Raw genomic sequence first — 20,139 nt, forward strand, 5'->3', positions numbered from 1 at the left:
GTGATTATCTGATGAAAAAGGGCAAACAACAGTACTACTCAAGGGAGAAGCTGAAGAGGGAGCATCCCTTAGTAATAAAAGTTTTGTCAGGGGCTTCAGCAAAATTAGCTGTATAGGAAAAGTGCATGAAGTTGTGCACCTGCATCATACCTTCTGCTGTTATGGGTATCCACTTCAGAATAAAGTCACCAAATAATGAAACATCTTCAAAGTGCACAAAGTGAAGCACTGTGAATCACACCAGAGGTACAGCTCCTATACACCAAAAATAATACTGGTCCCAGAAATCGACAGTGTTGCAGCTCTCTTACTAGACCTATGTAGCATCCACCAGGATTGAAAAAGGAGTGAAAACCATTAATATAAAAAAATAAAAAAATTAAAATATATGCTTTCTTTTAAAAGCACATTTTTAAATAAAATGGAAGTAAAGTCTTGGAGATCATCAGATATGTCACCTGGATATGATCTCTAACGAAGTACGGTCTAAGAGAGACACAGGAAATTTCTAAGACAATTATAGGAACCCTTAATCTTGCACCACCATTGATGAGCCTTCCAAATTGGTCTGCACAGTTTGTTGTGATCATATGACTTAAAATCTCCATCTGCTGAAGTGCTTGGCCCAGAAAGGACTACAACAAAAATAAATAAATAAATAAAACATCAGCATGGATGTAATCCTTGGAACTTTGAAACCACAAATTGCCAAGCCATGCTCTTGAACGCCTTTTAAAAAAAGAGAAGAGTTCTTGGAAATAAAACATAGCAGACCATGTTCTTATAATACTCTAGCATGCCATAAGATCAGCTAGTCATACTTTACAACCCTACTGTGCTACATATATAGAATGGTTTTGGATATATGAGCTCCACAAGGCCATACTATAATCATGAAGAAAAGCAAAGCAGCCATTATACAATTTCCCTGTGGCTGCAGTTGTGGTTGCTACAGTCCTATGATGTGAAACAACTACAAGTGCATTGTAAAGAAAAAGTAAGACCATAGTGAGGTTACCAATGGCCTTGTGGGAAGTCTTTCATTCATTACTTTATTCTCTGATAACCCGCTAAATCTAATGTAGGGCTGATAGTGAGCTGTATATAACTCTCTTAATCCAATGTGGGCTTGATATGGAGATAGAGCTTATCATGCCACTCAATAAGCACATATAGGCAAAACCAATTCTGAAGGGGACACCAATCCATTACAGCACATGCACACACACTCCCACACACATGGCATGCACACACTATGAATAGTTTGAAAGACTGTAAATCCATTTACTGCATCTTTTGGTATGTTTAAAAAACAGAACACATCGCAAAAACCCACATGGACACACTCAGGATGTGCATACTTCAGAGAAAAGGCATCCCAGCTGGGAACCAAACTGAAGAACCAAGTGCTGTGAAGCAGTGGTGCTAACCGGTGTATGGCTATGCTGCTATTTTCTTGAAACAGAGCAGCTATTTACCACATGAAGTCAGAGAAAGCATGTCTTGCATGTATAGAAATTAAGTATTTATATCCATCAATCCTCAACCCCTTTTCCCATTTTGCACATGGGGTTGGGGTGTCACTTCAGCAGTGACAATCATCTTGAGCCAAGGTTTACACCGCCAGGTGGCTAGCCCTGCCATGGTAGTTCATTTGTACCACTCAGCCATGCACACACTCTCACCTATGGCAATTTAGAGTGTCCAGTCCACCTACTGCATGTCTTTGGAGTGTGGGAGGAAAATGGAGCACCCGGAGGAAACCCACGCAATGGCAGAGAGAACATGCAGTCTCCGCACAGAAAGCACCCCAGCCAAGACTCGAACCAGAGAACCTCTTGCTGTGCGGCGACAATGCTAACCGCTGCAATAAACAAAAATAAAAATGGGATGGTTTCATGCAATTGTTTCCCACTGAAGGCCTGCAACGTATAGCAAGTACTAGAATTCAGAAACATTGTGTCATATTTTTAAGACCTACTCATAAGTGACACAAAGATATAGGCTGTAGTCCATTAAGCATGGAAAATTCAATTAAGCATGTAGTGATATAACCTAATTTCAGTCTGTTTCTGTGGTAATTGAAAAGGTACTGCCAAAAAGAAACTAAGTTTAATATAAAAGGAGGTATTACAAAGGCATGAAATATGGTTTAAGAAAAAAAGTCTCAGAAATTGACAAGTATAATAAATTAAAACATCAGCTTGTAATATCATGCTTTTGTACAATAACATGGCTCCTTACTACAGCAATAATAATCAATAATTATGTTTAAACACTTACTTTTTCCCTAAATGTCTGGCCACATCTGATTTCCTGAAGCCATCCAACCTGTACAGTCTCTTTGCCAACCGTTTTGCAGCTTCAAGGTCAGCCTTGTGCCCATTGGTCAATGTGTCTACTGCCTCGGGTACATGGTATTCTGGACTGCTTGTTATAGGATCCACAACAATCTGGTTCTGCACAGCATGGCTGAAAATAAACAAACATATTCATCATTTATCAGGAATTACAGATGTTGCATGACATGACATAAGATACAACCTAGCACTTCCTTTCAAGCTTAGCTCGATAGAAAATTTACCTTCTTTCTCTTTTTGGGACATATGCTACATAATACAATGAGCACTATCATTCATATTTGAGCCTATAAGAGTGAAATGGTGCAAAATATTTTTGAAGACCCCAGGAAACAAGAAAATTCTGTTTCAGCAGGCCACTGGCAGAAAATGTGGTTACTCCTCCAGCTACAAAATGCAACCAACATTACACCAATTCCTTATATGGAACAAGAACATTTGTTTTAAAACTGATGAAGGTCTGATAGCACTGGAAGATCTGGAGATTACCATTGTTACTGCCTTCTTAGAATTCAGCCAAATGGCTGGCAGAATGTGAATCTGACATTTGTTTAACTCCTAGCAATGCCTTAATCCATATTAAACCCTACACATTCACTCCTAAGAGTGTGGAACAGCTGGATACATCTTGTCTAAAGTGCTGTAATTCTTGACATTCCTAGAATACATCTTCCACGATTTAAATTCCCTAGAACCAGCTGTTGGTATTTTGATACTCTGATTAATCTACAAGGTGTTTGGAAGTGCATGGGCTTCTACTTACAACTAAACAAGGGCCAGGAAGGAGATGATTATATACAAAATGGGCATAACAAATTCTGCATGTCAGTTAGATACTTTATTGCCATAGTTTTCTCTTTATCTGAGATAGTAATCTCTGGAGTAGAGAGAGATTTTTTTTTAGCTTGAAAATATCTAAATTGGTGAGATTTTGAGGTATCGCATATAACTACAAGTAAACCAAATGAGACAGGTACACATGTTCCAGAAAGAGAGACTAAGTATATTTTCATTAAGCCTAAAGTTGGCATCTGCTACACAGGTTTGGGAGACGCATCTGAATTCACATTAGGCATTAGTAAGTTAAGCCATAGATTCACACTGTAGGTTTTGAAAGGTAGAGGATTTTAAGGAGAAAACTAACTGCTTATGAAGAAAATAACAAAAGCAATCTTAAGAACTGTGAGGGTAGAAAAGAGATTCTTTCTAAAGTTTACTAAATCTGGAAGGATTCCAATGTAAGAGTCCCCTACACAGTCTGAGTTACATAGTTTTAAAGGCTGTTAAGTTGATTCACTGTATAATGTAAGATAAAATACCATAAATTATCCGTTCTTTCATTTTGGGGTTTGCCAAAGGACTTTTGTGGTGCTACCATTACCCCAAAAAGTCCTCAAACCTTTCTTTTAATACTAAGTTCCTTTTATGAGGACAACATAAGTGAAATAAAAGGCACTAGGGTAGATTCACTATTCTCTCCACTTGAATTCTCTTTAGAATGTATTGCAAGCTCATGGAGTACGTTATGACCTAAATTACTTTAGCCATAGAAACCTTTAATACAGTGACCTATTCAGGATGAATCTCTCCTCCCAGATATTTGAAAGTATGTGTGTTCCACTTGTAAGAGTAGACTCTTTGGCATGTCTCAAATAGCACATAACTGACAAACACTGTTGTTGTCATGAGGGCCATTTGCCATATATTCTGAGATAACCCTAAATCTAGTGACAAGCTCATTAAGAACTAGCAAACAAAGTTTAAGATCTGTCATGTAAACTATAAAATTGTTTTCAACTAACGTAATAAAGTTAACTTTAGAAAGAACCAGTATTCCTCTGTCCTGTGAGCTATAAGATCATCTGCAAATAATGACAGGAGGTGATCTCTAGAAGAGGCTGCATTCCTTGACAGCAGCCGGTCTCAAAGACTGGACCAATGATTTAATACAAAGTTCAAAGACAAGAGACAGAAGAGGGTCACCCTGGTTTAATTAAATGTTTCTAACAGACTCTATGTTAATATAGATTGTGCTCCAGCTTCCCTAATAAAGTTATTCAACACACTTATTATAGTAAATGTACCAAGATATAAAGAAATAATGCAGCATACCAAAAAAACAAAAACACGTGGACTTAGTCTAAGGCCTTCTCTGGCTCTACAATGTCACTGATGGATCCCTCTCTTTTTCTTTATTCTGTTAATCAGAGTCAATTTAAAATAATAACCATTAGTGAGACTTGGATTGTCAGTAATCTAATATTCCATGAAATCAATAGATACAAGAACAAGACAGCAGGCAGAAAAGTTGAGTGTGGTATGTTGTTGGTACCCATCAGCAGTTCTTCAGAAAAAGAAGGAACTTAAGAACACATACTGAATATAATATTGAGAAATTGTACACCTTGGGGACAGTAGAATAAGCATTGCATACCATACCCCAGAAATAAGAAGTTTGCAACACAATTCTTTTTTAAAGACACTAGAGGAATATTTAATGAACAACCTACAATATTAGGGGATTTCAACTACATCCATATAAACTGGCAAACTGGCCACCCTGGTACTTAAATTTAATTCTATATTATATATAAATTGCATACCTATAACTTTATGCAAATGGCTACTACACATACATGCAACAAAACTTGGTGACAAATACCGAGGACCTCATTAACATTTTAGGTATTATGCATACTCTGTGTAGTTCTCATCATGACATTATTGTTTTTGATGTGCTTGCATCAACACTGGACAACAGTGAAAACGTTTATTATGATAATCAGTAAACTGAATGAAATAAATGTATTCATTAATATTAATAACTTAGAATGATGAACATATATATGGTGTTGAAGCCAGTGGTTAGAAGGAATTTAAAATATATTTAATTAATACTTAAATCATATACAAGTTAAGAAAATAAAGGGAAGTCTGAAATAGAAACTTTGGTGGTATTAGACCAAACTACTGTGGTAAAAAAAAGAGAAGAATATACTACCAATCTAAAGTTAATATAACAGATTTAGCAAAAATGTTTAAAATCAAATTACCAAGCACTTAAAATGTACTTATTATGAAGAAGCAGAACTATGAAACTTAATTTCCTAAATATTGCCGATGACAAAAATATCTCTATAGTTATGTTAATACAGTCAAATCACAGACAGTTGTTGGGCTACTAAATAATACAGGAAAGCCAGTTTCAGATAAATATGTAAATCTTCAATGAATATTTTGCAGTGCCGTCAACTGATAGTCAGACAGACTCAACCTAATATTATCATTAATACAATCTCACCATGACCTGCATAACTATGCAAGATGTTTTAGCCAAGCTAGAAAAAAATCTGTGGTGCCTGACAATATTTCTGGAAAATTTGTTAGCATTAGTTCATGTTATATATGTTTAATTATATGTTAAAAGAAAAAATTGCAGTTATGTAATGGAAAAAGGTCATATGTAGAATCAATCTTTAAAGGAGGAGAACATGGTAAGCAGACTGTAAGCCAATCAATCTTACCTCCATCACTGGAAAATGTTTTAAACAATGTATCTTGAAGGACCTTGAAAGGCATGAGATATATGGATAACTGACATTATTCAGCATGGTTTCATAAAGAGAAAATTTACTTTGACATGTCAGATAAAGTTTATTGAAAAGATCTCCGCTTTGGCGGAACAAGGAAAACACCGTTTAGTTACCTATCTTGATATAACTAAGGCACACGATGTCTTGCACATGATGTCTTACTACACGAAGATATGCCAAGTCTGCAGAAGTTGGGGTAAATCAATACATCACCGATTGGATTCATAATTGGTCAACTGATTGAGAGCATTGTGTGCTAACACAGTATATAAAATCATCTTGGATAAGTACCAAAGAAGGAGCAGATAAAGATTCAGTCTTAGGACCCATATTATTTCATTTTTCTCTCAAGTTCTGGGTGTTCAAATATGATAATGACTGAAAAGTAGATGCTGAAATAGGTCATCATACAGACATGGAGGATATAAACATACTACAAGACTGGGTGGATAGAATGGGTCTAAACTTTAATATAATATAATGTAATGTAATATTTGGAACTAACAGTAACATCCAGACAGTGTTGTGTAACAAACAGTTGGAAATAATAAATCACCTTAAAGATTTATGTACTGTAATAGGTCCTAGCCTTTCTTTTAAGTGTCACATACAATATGTAAAGACAAGAACATTATGGCAGACAGGAATAATACACAATACAACTGAATCCAGAGATATGGCAATACTTACATTTTTATTTATATCAATAATTAGGTTGATCATAAAACATAAGTTATGTTTTTATTCTTAAATGCTGGATGATGTTAACTCTTTGGGGAGTACACAAAGACATTATACCAAAAGGACTTGTATTATCAGAAATTTCTCCTGTATAGATGGGTTAGGGTTAAAATACCTTAAACTGTTCTGTATGCTGTACAGATATTGGGAGTGAAATTATGTTTAGCATTTAAGCCATTACAAACTTTATTCTTAAATGCTGGATGATGTTAACACTTTGGGGAGTGTATAAAGACATTATGCCAAAAGGATTTGTATTATCAGAAATTTCTCCTGTATAGATGGGTTAGGGTTAAAATACTGTAAACTGTTCTGTATGCTGTATATAGCCATGTATTATTCCTTGGATTACATTTATATTTCTTATCCATAAGTTTGTTCTGCTCTTTATATTGTTAACTGGTCTCTATTTGTATGTATGTGCATGTTTTGTTCAGGGCTTTTCCCCTCTGGTCTCCACTGAAAATGGGTAATTTCTTACCCAGTTGGAGTAACCCGGTTAACAAAATGTGAAATAAATAAAAATTGGGAGTGAAATTATGTTTAGCATTTAAAGCCATTACAAACTTTGGACTTATAGGAAGAAGTAGGACTGATGCTATCTAAACAATATCCTGGTATAATAGAGACAAAGGCATGCTATAAAGTGACTTATAATGGGTCTACTTTACATGGTTGACTTTTCACGAAGTCAACGTTCATATGGCCGAGACCACATGATTGACTTATGGAAAGCCGACCATGTAAAATAAACACAAAAACACAACAAACACTTATCTTAAAACTGTTAGCAAGGGGCAAGACCCACTGCGCCCCCCACTACAGTGCAGAAGAGGGAAATTTTCCCATTCCGCACTGTAAGGAGACAATGGTTCCCCATGGTCGGCTTTTCAAAAGTCGATCATATGGTCTCGGCCATATGAAAGTCGACTTTGTGAAAAGACGACCATGTAAAATGACCCCTTGTAATACAACTATAATATGACCCCTTGTAATACAACTATAAAAAGGGATATGTATGTCACTCAGACAGTTCCCAAGTTATGGAATAAATTGCATCTACAGTTAAAATACACTAGTTCTCCGACATTGTTTAAAAAACAATTAGATGATTATATGTGAGACAATAAGTCTAATCATGGATTAAGTGAGTCTGCAAAACTAATGGTCTAACCAACAATTTCCAGTTGAGATAAACTATTTCTTTATTTATTATTCATTTAATTGACATTTGTTAACTGGGTTAGTCCAACTGGGCTTGTGGCCCATTTTCAGTGGGGACCCGAGGAGAAAAGCTCCAACAATACATTTCTATTACAAAGTATAATATTACACAAAAATATTGAGGTGAGAAGCAATTATACAGAGTAAAAGTTTTATATTTGTTGAGCACATACATACAAGTTAATATTCCAAGCATGGAGCAGGAAAAAAATGAAACTAAGAAACATATATTTTTACAGTGAGATAATGCAATAGGTTGAGAGTAAAACAAAGGAGATATATATATATATATATATATATATATATATATATATATATATATATATATATATATATATATATATATATATATATATATATATATATATATATTTTTTTTTCCTGCAAATACCTTATGAGAGGTGTGTTGGGGGATGAAGTAGGGTCCTTAATAAGGGAAAGTGTGGGGGTGGGAGACTAAGTGGGGTCATTGCAAGGGCAGGTCCTGGAATTGAGAAAATATGTTTTTAGTTTGTTTTTAAAGTGGGAGGTGTGTGAAATTAAATGCAAGTCAAAGGGAAGTCTGTTCCAGGCATGGGCGACTGAGTGTTTATAGAGTAATTTGCCTACAGACTTTGTTGGGTGGTAAATTTCAAGCAGTTGTTAACTAGAAGTACGGAGGGTTCAGGATGGAGTGTAGATAGTGACTAAGGAAGAGAGAGATGGACAGGAGGAGGGTTTATAAAGGATAGAGTGAAGCATTTGAAAAGCAGTAATTGGGGAAGTTCAAGCCATTGGAGAGAGTTTAAAGCAATGCAGTGGTGTGAGTTGTATGGGGAGTTCGTAATGAATCTGGCTATTTTATGGTACGTTTGTTGAAGTTTAAGAGTGGTGGCCTGAATATTGATAAGTACTGGGGCAGCATATAGAAGGGTAGGGAGGAGGAGGGCCTGTCCAGGGTAAATCTAGCATCAGGAGTTAGGAATATTTTGTTCCGATAAAGCAGGCCTAATTTCTGGTGTGTTCTTTTTATACATTGGTGTATATGTAGGTTGAACTTTAGTTCATCATCGATGATGACCCCTAGGACTTTTATGTGGTTATCAGGTTGGATAGTTGCATTATTAGAAGATGTAATAACCTTGTCACCACAATAAACAGAACATGCCGGAGGGATAGATTCCTGTCCCAGAGACTTTCCATACTCTGGAATAAACTACCTATCTATATCAAACAAAGCTCCTCATTAGCACTCAAGAAAAATCTTGATGATTGGATGGGAAATAGGAAATTCTCCCCGGGGATCACCTCTGTGGCTCTGCTCCACAGTGGCACAGGAAAATAATTTTCTTGGGTGGCAAAAGCCAGGGTATCTTTTTGGCTGGGCTTGTATATGCCCCAGGGCCGATAGCCTAGTACCTACCTATGGTGGGAATGAGAACAGGGAAGGAAAAGTAAGAGTTTAGTCTTTTTGGGATTTAGGCTCAGTAGGTTGTGAGAAAGCCATTGTTCTGTGGATAGTAGGGCTTGTTGGGATAGGGAGTGTAGTTCAGAAATATTATATATAGAGATAAGTGTGGAGTCATCAGCATATTGAATGAGTGAAGATTCTTTACAAGAGGTGAAAAGATCATTGGTGAAGAAGTTAAAACAAAAGGGGTCCTAAGATGGAGCTTTGAGGAACACTAGTAGAGATGGGAAGAAAAGGGGAGGATGGGAAGAAAAGGGGAGGATGTGAAGCTATCAGCCTGATAGTATCCTAAGACTGTCAAACTTGGTCAAATCCAGAGTGATCATCATTAAAGGGCATGGATGTGATATCCATGAGGCCAAACTGAAGTGGATAACTTAAATGAGAAAATATATGGTAGAATGGGGAGCTGGATGGTTTGGATGCTTCCTCAGCTTTAGAATAATTGATATCAAAGTATTCTTCCATGAGCTCAGGCAGCTCATTCTGCATCACTCTGTTCTTTATGCTCAGTAACAGTGAGGAGGACTGCACCCGGAAATATTAATAAAACTTAGTTTGCAAATACAAGCGGTTGAGACTGGCAGCTTTGCCTGCTGCTAGTTTGCTTATTATCAATTCAGGTTCTGTCTGAAGTTAAATGGACCATCAGATCTTACATTAAAGGAACAAACTTTAGTGAGTTCTATACAACTCAAAACAGTTGCATGACCAATAGCCTATGACCATCATCAGATATGGAATACAAGATAAAAAAAAACGTGCATAACAGCATCAACCAGTTGCCAATATTTTGAATGCCAAACTATTTGTACTAGTTGTACAACTTAAATCAACCAATATCACAGTGACAAGATCTTGTTCCTAGTCACCTTCAGAATATTTATTTTTTAGGAAAGGAGAGGCAAAGCTCATATGCTTCCTTAATTTCAGCATGATCCATCAGGACAGGTTGATCATTCACATGGTTTATCTTCTACCACAATAAATAGTTTAGCCAGTCCTTGCAGGACCCAAGAGAATCATTGTACTCCTACTACTGATGAATAACATATTCTTTAAGTGGCATATACCATGCCACAAAAGTTCTGAGCTCAAATCTTCCTCTGAGAAACTATTCAGAATCTCACAAACCTGAGCATTAATAGAACTGCTGAAGCCTAGAACAGTACCAGAGATATGCAGAGTTCTTTTTTGTTGTTGTTGTTCTTTTGGCTTTTCCCAGTTAGGGGTCACCACAGCGGAACTCCGGCCTGCTAATGATTGGCAGTGGATTTTTTACGGGTGCCGAGGTGCCAGCTCGAAGTCCAACCTTCAGCGAAGGCACGCCCATTCTACGCATGTCTTTCGAATGCCACTCGACCGCGAGGAGGACATGCAGACTCCACACAGAAGGCACTCCAGCCGAGAATCAAACGGGAGAACCTCTTGCTGTGAGGCAACAATGTTACCGATATGCAGAGTGAGAAGCATAAAACTATTGTGAAACAAAAAACAAAAAGGTAATCAGACAAACTGGGAGAGACTTAAAAATCTACCTGGAGATATGCATATTCCCTAGTAAAATGTCTATCAGACTTCAGGTACATCTAATGAGTGAAAAATACATAGAATCTGGAAGTTGTGCTCCTGCATAATTCCGACCAGTTATGAGTCAGACTAAGGAACCTGAAAATCTGTTCAAAGATTGCACTGCGCCTTCCTTATAGAGGAGGCAAGGGAAGTCAGAGCAGAGAACAGTCTCCTGCTAGAATTAAATGCACTCTCTGCTTTCTTTGACTTGTTAGAAGACTTCTTATGTTTAAGATTACTGCCCTCTAGGTAAAATAATCGTGAAACAGTTAAAATGGCATTTGCTACCATGTTTCACTGATAATGTCCACTTTGTCAGGGTCTGCTCCAAACAGCTCCCACACCTCTAATCCTCCTGCTGCTTAATAGGAGGAGAGAGCACAATGCAATTTAATTTACCTGCTTTCTCTTAGCATTCTGTTATCAGGATGGGATCTTTATTTGGGTGAAGAGTTTTTATATACTGCATAATTGTAGCCCTTTTAAACTAGGAAGTTAAGTTCATTCATATTACATAAAGTAAGTTAAAAAATGTGGTTGTCAATTATACAAAACAATTGAGATCTTATTTGCAAACCCTCATCTAGCTCTTATAAAAGCACCAACTTATGATGGAGACAATGGTATTGCATACAATAAATACAACTTAGAATTGGTGCACCAAACGAAGGGGAAACAAAATATCACTAGCCAAAACTATCAGGTGTGGAACATCACTTCCAAGGAAGATGTTCCCCTTTTTATTGGTATCCCAAACAAGCAAACACTACAGGCTTGAAAACTATAAAGCATACAATGATGATAATTTAGCTTATTCTTACAAGTAAATTTTTACAAAATTAAACAAAACATAATTTCACACTGAGGAAACTGATGCGGAATAAGGTGAAGTCCCAAGACTGGAAAAAAACCCTTATCAACCTCAACAAAAAATTGAGATCCCTCATCAAATCTTCTAAATCTAGCTATGAAAACAGAATTGCAGCAGATAGTAAAGACAACCACAAGGCCTTCTATAGTTATGTAAAGAATCTCCACGGCAATACCCAGATTTGCTCTGACCTACTGTACAATTGTACCTCCTATACCGAGCCAACAGATATTGCCAATATACTGGCCAACAGATTCAGTGCCAACTTTTCCCCTCTCTCCCCCCCAAAGCACCAATCACAATATCAATAGATTGCCAGGCACCCAGTATTATTGCTGCACAGGTTAAAACAGCACTATCCAAGTTCAAGAATACAGCTTTTATGGGACCGGACAATATCCCTGGCTGTGTTCTGCATGAACTACAGAGTGAACTGGCACCTCACCTGTATGCCCTGTTCAATCACAGCCTCACCTCAGGGTTTGTAACTATTGAATGGCGCACTGCTATAGTCATCCCTCTCCACAAAGGAGGAGAGAGGGACTACAGACCCTGGGAACTATTGCCCCATTAGCTAGACAAGTCTGATATGCAAAGCTACGGAATGAATCATCATGGACCTAATAAAACACGGATATAGAGAATCTCCAAACTCTGGATCCCACACAGTTTGGTTTTGTGAAAGGTAGATCATGCCTGCTCAACTTGGTCGACTTCTTTGAGTCAGTCACCAGAGCTGTGGATGAAGGCAAGGTGGTTCATACAGCCTACCTTGATCTGGCCAAGGCCTTTGATACCATTCCCCATTCAGGAATCATAGAAAAACTCACTAAGCTAGGCATAAACGCCTATATCACTAGGTGGGTTGCAAACTGGCTCACAGATAGAACCCACAGTGTGAAAGTAGTTGACTCAAGTCAGACTGCCAACCAGTCACGAGTGGAGTCCCACAGGGATCACTCCTGGATCCTCTCCTGTTTGGTATCTACTTCTCAGAAGTCCAATCCAACATGAAGGGACTCTGCTTGACAAAGTTCACAGATGATTGCAAGTTCAGAGCTATTAACAACTCCCCAAGTGATGTTGACATCCTACAGAAAGGACTCACTGAACCCAACAACTGGTGTCAGAACCATGGCCTTAAGTTCAATGCCCAAAAATGTGTCGTCATCCCCTTTGGGAAAAACCCAGTTCCTATGAACTACCACATTGATGGTAGTCCACTGAACACAGAACGCATTATAAGAGATCTAGGAACACAGGTTGACAGCAACCTCTCTTTTGTTCACCACACTGCCACTGTGGTCAGAGAGTCCTTCTCTGTGTCACATCTCATTTCTAAGGGTTTTGCATCCACGAAGAAAGAGGTCATTGTCTCCCTCTGCTCTTCCCTCATTAGGCCAATCATAGAGTACAATGCCCCATTTGGCATGTACCAGAGGCTGCAAAAGTACCTCACAAAGAGGATCCTAGGCCTTAAACACTTGTCCTATATGGACAGACTCAAAAAAACTCTCTGTCTCATATCGCATACTTAGAGGTGATCTCTGCTTGACTTATAAAGCCATGTCTGACCCAGCTCTGTTAGAAATGCTATATCTAAAGAAATCCCAATCCCTCTGCACCACACGCTCCAGAGACCTCAACCTCATTACCACAATCAACAGAACGTGCTGGAGGGACAGGTTCATAACCCAGAGATTGCCCATACTATGGAATAGACTTCCCATACAAGTCAAATAGAGCACCTCACTGGCCCTCCAAGAGAAATATTGATGAGTGGATGGGAAATAGAAAATTCACCCCAGTGGCTCTACTTGACAGAGGCATTGGAAACCAAGGTTGGGTGGCCAGATGCCAGGGTAAATCCTATGGGCTAGGCTTGTAAAGGCTCCAGGGTCATTAGCCTAGTACACCTATGAACCCTCAACCGATAAACTGCCTTTAGAATGGCACAGAAAAAATAAGGGGCAAAGAAGTTGTTAATTTCTTGTCAGAGAGTGGTAGCTCATTCTTCCATTGTACTAGTCTTCCACACACATACTAGCGCGCACACACATACACATGAAGGTAAAGGACAGTCCATGTTCCCATGAGGAAAATTCTTTCCTTATAACACTTGTGCTATGTCAATTCATATTCTGTACTACAAATTGCAACCAGTACGGATTAGCACCAGGTAATGACATCACAAGGCCGAGAGCTGAATCTGGTCACAAGTTTGAAACAAAACACAAGATTTTTGAGGAAGGCATTAACACTTCCAAGGGTATAAAGTGCCAGACTGAGATAGACAAAACAGTGCAATTTGCACTCAAACAAAAGTCAGAAGCATAATACAGAGATTTGGAATAGACAAGAATTTTATGACAGCAGAGTGAGAGTGAATTTTCTGGGCCCATTGTTCCAGTAATAAAGAAGGGGAAGGCTAGATGTGCATACTTGCAGGAATTTTAAGATAACTACTAACCTTGTCATCCATTTTGTACAATATCCAGTCCCTTGCATTAAGAACACATTTATTTCTCTAGCTGGAGGGAGAATACTTTTTCTAAGAGAAATATATTTCAAGCCTACTTACAAATCAAAATTGGAGATTCATTTAACAAGTTTTTAATAATCAACAGTTGCAAAGGTTTATTCCAATAAAATTCTCATTTTTGGCATATGCACATCCTGTGATGAATTCACTTCTCTCACTCATCTGTAAAATCTCATCATATTGTAAATACCATACAATTTGATTACTTTGGTTTTTATATTTTGTAGAATGGCTTTTCAGTCATTATAAGTTTGATCATGTCCTTTGATCTTAGTACTGTTGTCATATATGCTGCAAGGTGTCACAGAATATCCAGTTGGTTTTGACTCTAGACCATTGCTTCAAACATGGATCAATTATGCTTAAATTGACCTACAGTCTCCTAGCCTAGATTAGGGTATAACAAAATTCAACCACTACTTCAACAGACAAACGTTCATGCTAATAACTGATTGTCAATCTCTAGTTTTAGTTTTCAATCCAGAGGATAGAAACTACTGTAATGACTGCAGCTCTGCCTTAGGAATTGAGCTCTCTTTTTAGCAGCACATACAGAAGGCATCAAATTTAAGAAGGCTAAGGAACACAATAACATTTTTTCTCCCCTTCCCAGAGCTGACCTTCAGCAGCCACCAGTTCCTCTCCTTATTCACCAGGTCTACCATAGCCATCTTACCCTCCCCTGGGCTCAATCCAACCAGTCTACAGGGCCAGTGAAAAGATCAAAGGACACAGGTGCAGTGTCATATTGCTGCAGGAGAATACATGCTAATCCCATCAATTTACACACAGCAGCCTTTGCAAGCTCCATATTATTGCTACATTGCAGGTACAGGAGTGCTTCCTCATGTGTCCAAACTCTGAGTGGTACTCCCACTTTGAATTATGGAGTTCAGCAGGCTCTTAAAAGTGCTATATACTGCACTGCTATATGCATCCATAGTACAAGTGAAGTCATCACATCTTCACTAAAGACCTATACAATGGAAGAGAGGCCCCTAAGTGTTCTTAGCAGTAAACCTGTGGGTATGCAAATGGAAACAACAGCATGTGATTTAGTGAATAACTCTCATACCACAATACAAAAGATCCTTTGCAAATCACCGAGAACTTTTAGTGCTCCGTTTCCTGCAAGGGTGGTGCAGCATATATACCTCATTTGGTACCTTTGGCAAAGTAGCAACTGCAAAGTCCCTGATGGGAGAGAGGAAATAAAATATTGATTTATGGTTTTAAGATGCTGTTGTAGTCAACAAGCTGACCCACTGGGGCATGATGAGGTTTAAGGTTCATGGTCACTGGAGACAAATACGCAGTAGGTTCAGGGAGACAGTTGTTCATCTTTACTGCTAGTTTGATGAAGTTGAACTATAATGATTTCCCCTAATATCATCAACACTTCACTCTTCCTAACCCATTTAATATTTCAGAACTCAAAAGAAGCTACGGCAAACTACTCAAAATTAAAACAAAGGCAGTGAACCAGTACACAACTGGCACTTTAATAACTGAAAAGAAACAAAAATATAGTAAGCGCTTTCGTCAGGTATGTTACGGAACTTCTTCAGACAAAAGTTGAGAAGTACAATAAAACATCTACCCCATTCCAAAATAATCATGTGATCGAAATTGTCACAGGTTACCCTAGAAACCATGTCATATGATCATCTAAAAGTGAAGAGGTGAACCTCAAATGCATATTAACAGCATCTAAATAATATACCTTCTGTTGCATCCACCAAATTTTCATGAAAATTCATGCTAAATAGTTATTATTAATACACTTTAAGATTACTAAATGCTCAACCCTAACTGTGTGTATAATAAATGAAATATGTATAAGATGTGAGGGGGGGGGTCCCACCTCTAAAACTAGAACAATTGGAAGTGATAAGTCAAGCATATATTTTACCAGGTCCAGTGGCAGCTAGTGACTTCAAATCAAAGGGGGGCTGCAGGAGACAGCTGAATGGGTGGGGGTCAATGAGAATGGGTGTGGTTAACTAGAGAGGGGAGGAGCTATGCTAAAAGCCACAAAATCTGTAACTTTAATTAAATACGCAAACCATCATTATGAGAGTCCAGTCAAGACAAAATAAATTGTAGAAGAAAAAAAAATTCAATGCATTGGCTGCATGACAGCTTACTTAATATCTAGATGGAAACAAAAAGGTTGTGAGGCCTTAAAAAATAAATTACTTTCTAAATACATTACTGGAATGCCATTCAAAATCAAGTACAAGAAAAACAAGCAGCACTCAACTCAAACCACTTCTCCTTGCATTGCAGTTCTAATTATAATTTATATTCAGCTTTATTAAAGTACCAAGTAACATGCTGAAAGTAGCAATCTCTGTGATACCCCCACTTGTAAAAATGTTTCTTATCCAAAAAAGACATGCCTGCCAACAACTATCTTACTTGTTTCATGACGAAAACATGATCAAAGTAAAAAAATGAAAAAGTAAACAAGAAACAAGCTCAACATACATTGCTTAAATAATTACTGCACAGGTTATGGGCCACACACGATAGATTGTCATTCTGTTTAGTTTGCAGGTAAAGCTTGCAAAGATGACTGCAAATCTCCAACAAATGTAATGAGCTTCTTAAAATAATATAATCCTGTCCTTTATTACAAATACTGTCATATGCATTTCAATACCAAAGGCTTATACGTTATCTAGCTATGTAAGTATTCTCTGCATGGCAACAACAGAAAGGCTTTCAATGTTGACAGTTCTTTAACAGTATGCTTATTAAAACTTACTTGCATCTTACAATCTCAGAAAAGCTTACCTGATGGTCATTAAAGCATTGTTGCTTAAACACCGAGCAACAGGCACTTTCTCAATAATAATAAGCATAAATCAACAGTATAAAAATATGACAAAAAACAGAACATTCTGCAAAATCAAGGACAGATGAAAAGCCACTGTAGTACTTGTGTCTACCTTGGATGGGGGGATACTTTGCACATTTACACTGCATAACCGCTCCTTGCCTTGCTTGGACACATCCAGAGTCACTACATGGGGGAGTGGGGTGCAACAAGTATGTCACAATTTGAAATGTCTCTGGCTGACTGTGATGGCCCTGACACATTTGTCATACCTCTCAACCTCAGAGTAAGAAATCTGGACAAAGCCATACATATAAGTGGGACAAAGGCCCAAAAATAAGGACAATTTTTAAATATTGCTCTTATAAACTTTGAAAGATAATAGAATAGTAGGTCTTGCAGTAGTATAAATTTTCTGAAGGGTATGAAATCTGAAACTGAAATGTCTGTCATTATTTTCTAACTTCAGTCTTTGTGATTTGCCACTAATTTGCCAAAAAAAAAAAAAAAAAAAAAAAAACACACAATTTTATGAAAAACGGACCAAAAATGTAATGCAAAAATATAAAATAGCCACACAATACAGCTGGGAACTTGTCAAAGAAGGGACACTGTTTTAATATTAGTTTGCCACTTTTTCTTTCGGCTTTTTCCCGGTTAGGGGTTGCCACAGTAGATAACCTGTCTGCTCATGATTGGCAGTGGAGTTTTATGGTGTCAAGTTGCCAGCCCAGCACCCAACCTTCCACAGAAGGCACACACACAAACACACACACGCACTCACACCTAGAGCCAATTTAGAGTGTCCAATCCACCTACAGCATGTCTTTGGGATGTGGGAGGAAACCGGAGCACCCAGGAGGAAATCCACACGACCACAGAGAGGACATGCAGACTCTGTACAGAAGGCACCCCAGCCAAGGATCGAACCAGGGAACCTCTTGCTATGAGGTGACAACGCTAACCACTGCATCACCGTGGCCACCCTAATATTAGTTTGCCACTAATTTGCCAAAAAAAAAAAAAAAAAAAAAACAACACAATTTTATGAAAAACAAACCAAAAATGTGATGCAAAAAAATATAAAATAGCCATACAATACAGCTGGGACATTAGTACTGCTAACTTGAGCAGCTGACAAAATAAAAGAATCTACATGCATTTCTGAAATAAAAGTAATATACAACTCTGATTATTACAGTTATTTATTAATTGTAAACCCTCAATGTTTTCTTCCAAAATTGCCATTTTGTGGAGGGATTGTTAGGGGAAGAGCCAAAATCGAGGACAGTTGAGAGGTTTGGTTAATTCTATAAAGCAATTTATTTGCACATACCTCTCAACCTGTTAATGCAGGAAATCTGGACAAGGCCATATATATTGGGGGAACATATAAACAGTACTAAAAATTGCTCTTGTATAAACTGAGACAGCTGGCAGAACAGGTCTTGCTTTAGCATACATTTTTCTGAAGGTTATGAAGTCTGAAACTCAGTGTCCGTCATTATTTAGTGACTTCATTCCTAAATGATTTGCCAGAAAACGACAAATTTTATGAGGAACAAACCAAAAATAAGAAGTAAAAATCTATTCATTCTGCAAAAATCTGGACAGTTGAGAGGTATAGTTCAGCCGGGGCTGTCTGAGTTTGCTGACCTTCCCCTCACAAAATCATGGTCGAATGGAACCTCCCCCCTGCAGCCATTCCACTGAACCATTACTTGGCTATTTCACCCCATTTACCATAAACACTGATATGCATACTGCTTTACTTCTGCAATGATTTGGACTTCATTTAAAAGTTTTATTTTGCATTTTACAGTGCAAACATCTGCTAAACAAAGCAATGCAGTCTCACAATGAAAACAGACTTAGCATTAAAACTTCTCTGCCCTTGAAGCTCACATTCATTGAAACAGCATTGAAACCCACATTCAAAGAAAACACATTTTTGCCAGTGGCAGATAAAGATTAACTTTGGGTTTGGGCCGTTTTCAAATCACAGGCCTCTTGCACATGAAACATACACATGCTCTTTCATACACCTTCTTAACTGTATTAAATTATATTCCTTATACAATACAGTACAGTACAGTTTTATACGGCATTTTAAATTTATTGTTTTGAACATTTTTCCAGTAAACAATGAAACAAAATGCGTGCACCAATAATGATAAAAACTGCCCAATTCAGAACATTTCCATCCTAAAAGTCTACTCAAACGTCTACAGCCCACTAGTATCAGTACATAAGCACAATATCTAAAAAAGTAAAAGTCATCTAAATAATTCCACATTAAAGAGATCTGTAACTAATGAAGAGGTTTTATATTTCATTGTTTCATCTACAAATAAAGTGTATGTTGCTCTTGAGGAATAAATTGCCTATCTTACACTAAAACAATGATAAGCTAGTAATATCGCAATAGGGAATGGATGGCAAATTGATAACAGGTTCATAGTTACTAGGTATCTTCATCAAAAAGGAGTGCAGCATCCACCCCCTTTGCAACACAGTACAGTATCAGCAATACATCTATCTACTGTGGGAGTATAACCCACAGCCTTCTGCATCAAAAGCAATTACACTGCATGTTGTGCTATTAACAATGCAAGAAGACTCAGCTTAAGCAGCACTAAACTTTTGCTCCCCTGCAGCTCTCAGCTCCTTGTAAAATCTACTCACTCAGCTTTATCTCTGAATTTTGCAGCACAAGAAATCTGGAAAAAGCCAAAATGAAATGTCTGTCATTAATTTTCTAACTTCAGTCTTTATGATTTGCCACTAATTTGCCAAAAATAAATAAATAAATAAAATATAATGGGGGTCTATATTAGATCACTGTGCACTTAAAAAAATGAACAGTGATTAATCGACCCTATGTAAGCGAAAGCTTACAATTTTGAACTGTCAGAACAGTGATTTTTTCCTAGGGACAAAAATC

At 37.6% G+C, this 20,139-nt stretch overlaps 1 protein-coding gene across 1 annotated transcript in view; it reads right to left on the reverse strand.

The window, feature by feature from the left end:
- PSD (pleckstrin and Sec7 domain containing) overlaps window positions 1-20,139 on the reverse strand; it is a 1,472,276-nt gene that overhangs the window by 1,041,159 nt on the left and 410,978 nt on the right. The window contains exon 5 of the mRNA XM_044056531.1: window positions 2,284-2,472. Within this exon, the coding sequence (XP_043912466.1) occupies window positions 2,284-2,472 (189 nt within the window). The remainder of the gene's footprint in view (window positions 1-2,283; window positions 2,473-20,139) is intronic.

Source organism: Protopterus annectens, chromosome 14.part0 (assembly GCF_019279795.1).
Source record: "Protopterus annectens isolate FY-2018-M chromosome 14.part0, PAN1.0, whole genome shotgun sequence".
Lineage (NCBI taxonomy): Eukaryota > Metazoa > Chordata > Ceratodontiformes > Protopteridae > Protopterus > Protopterus annectens.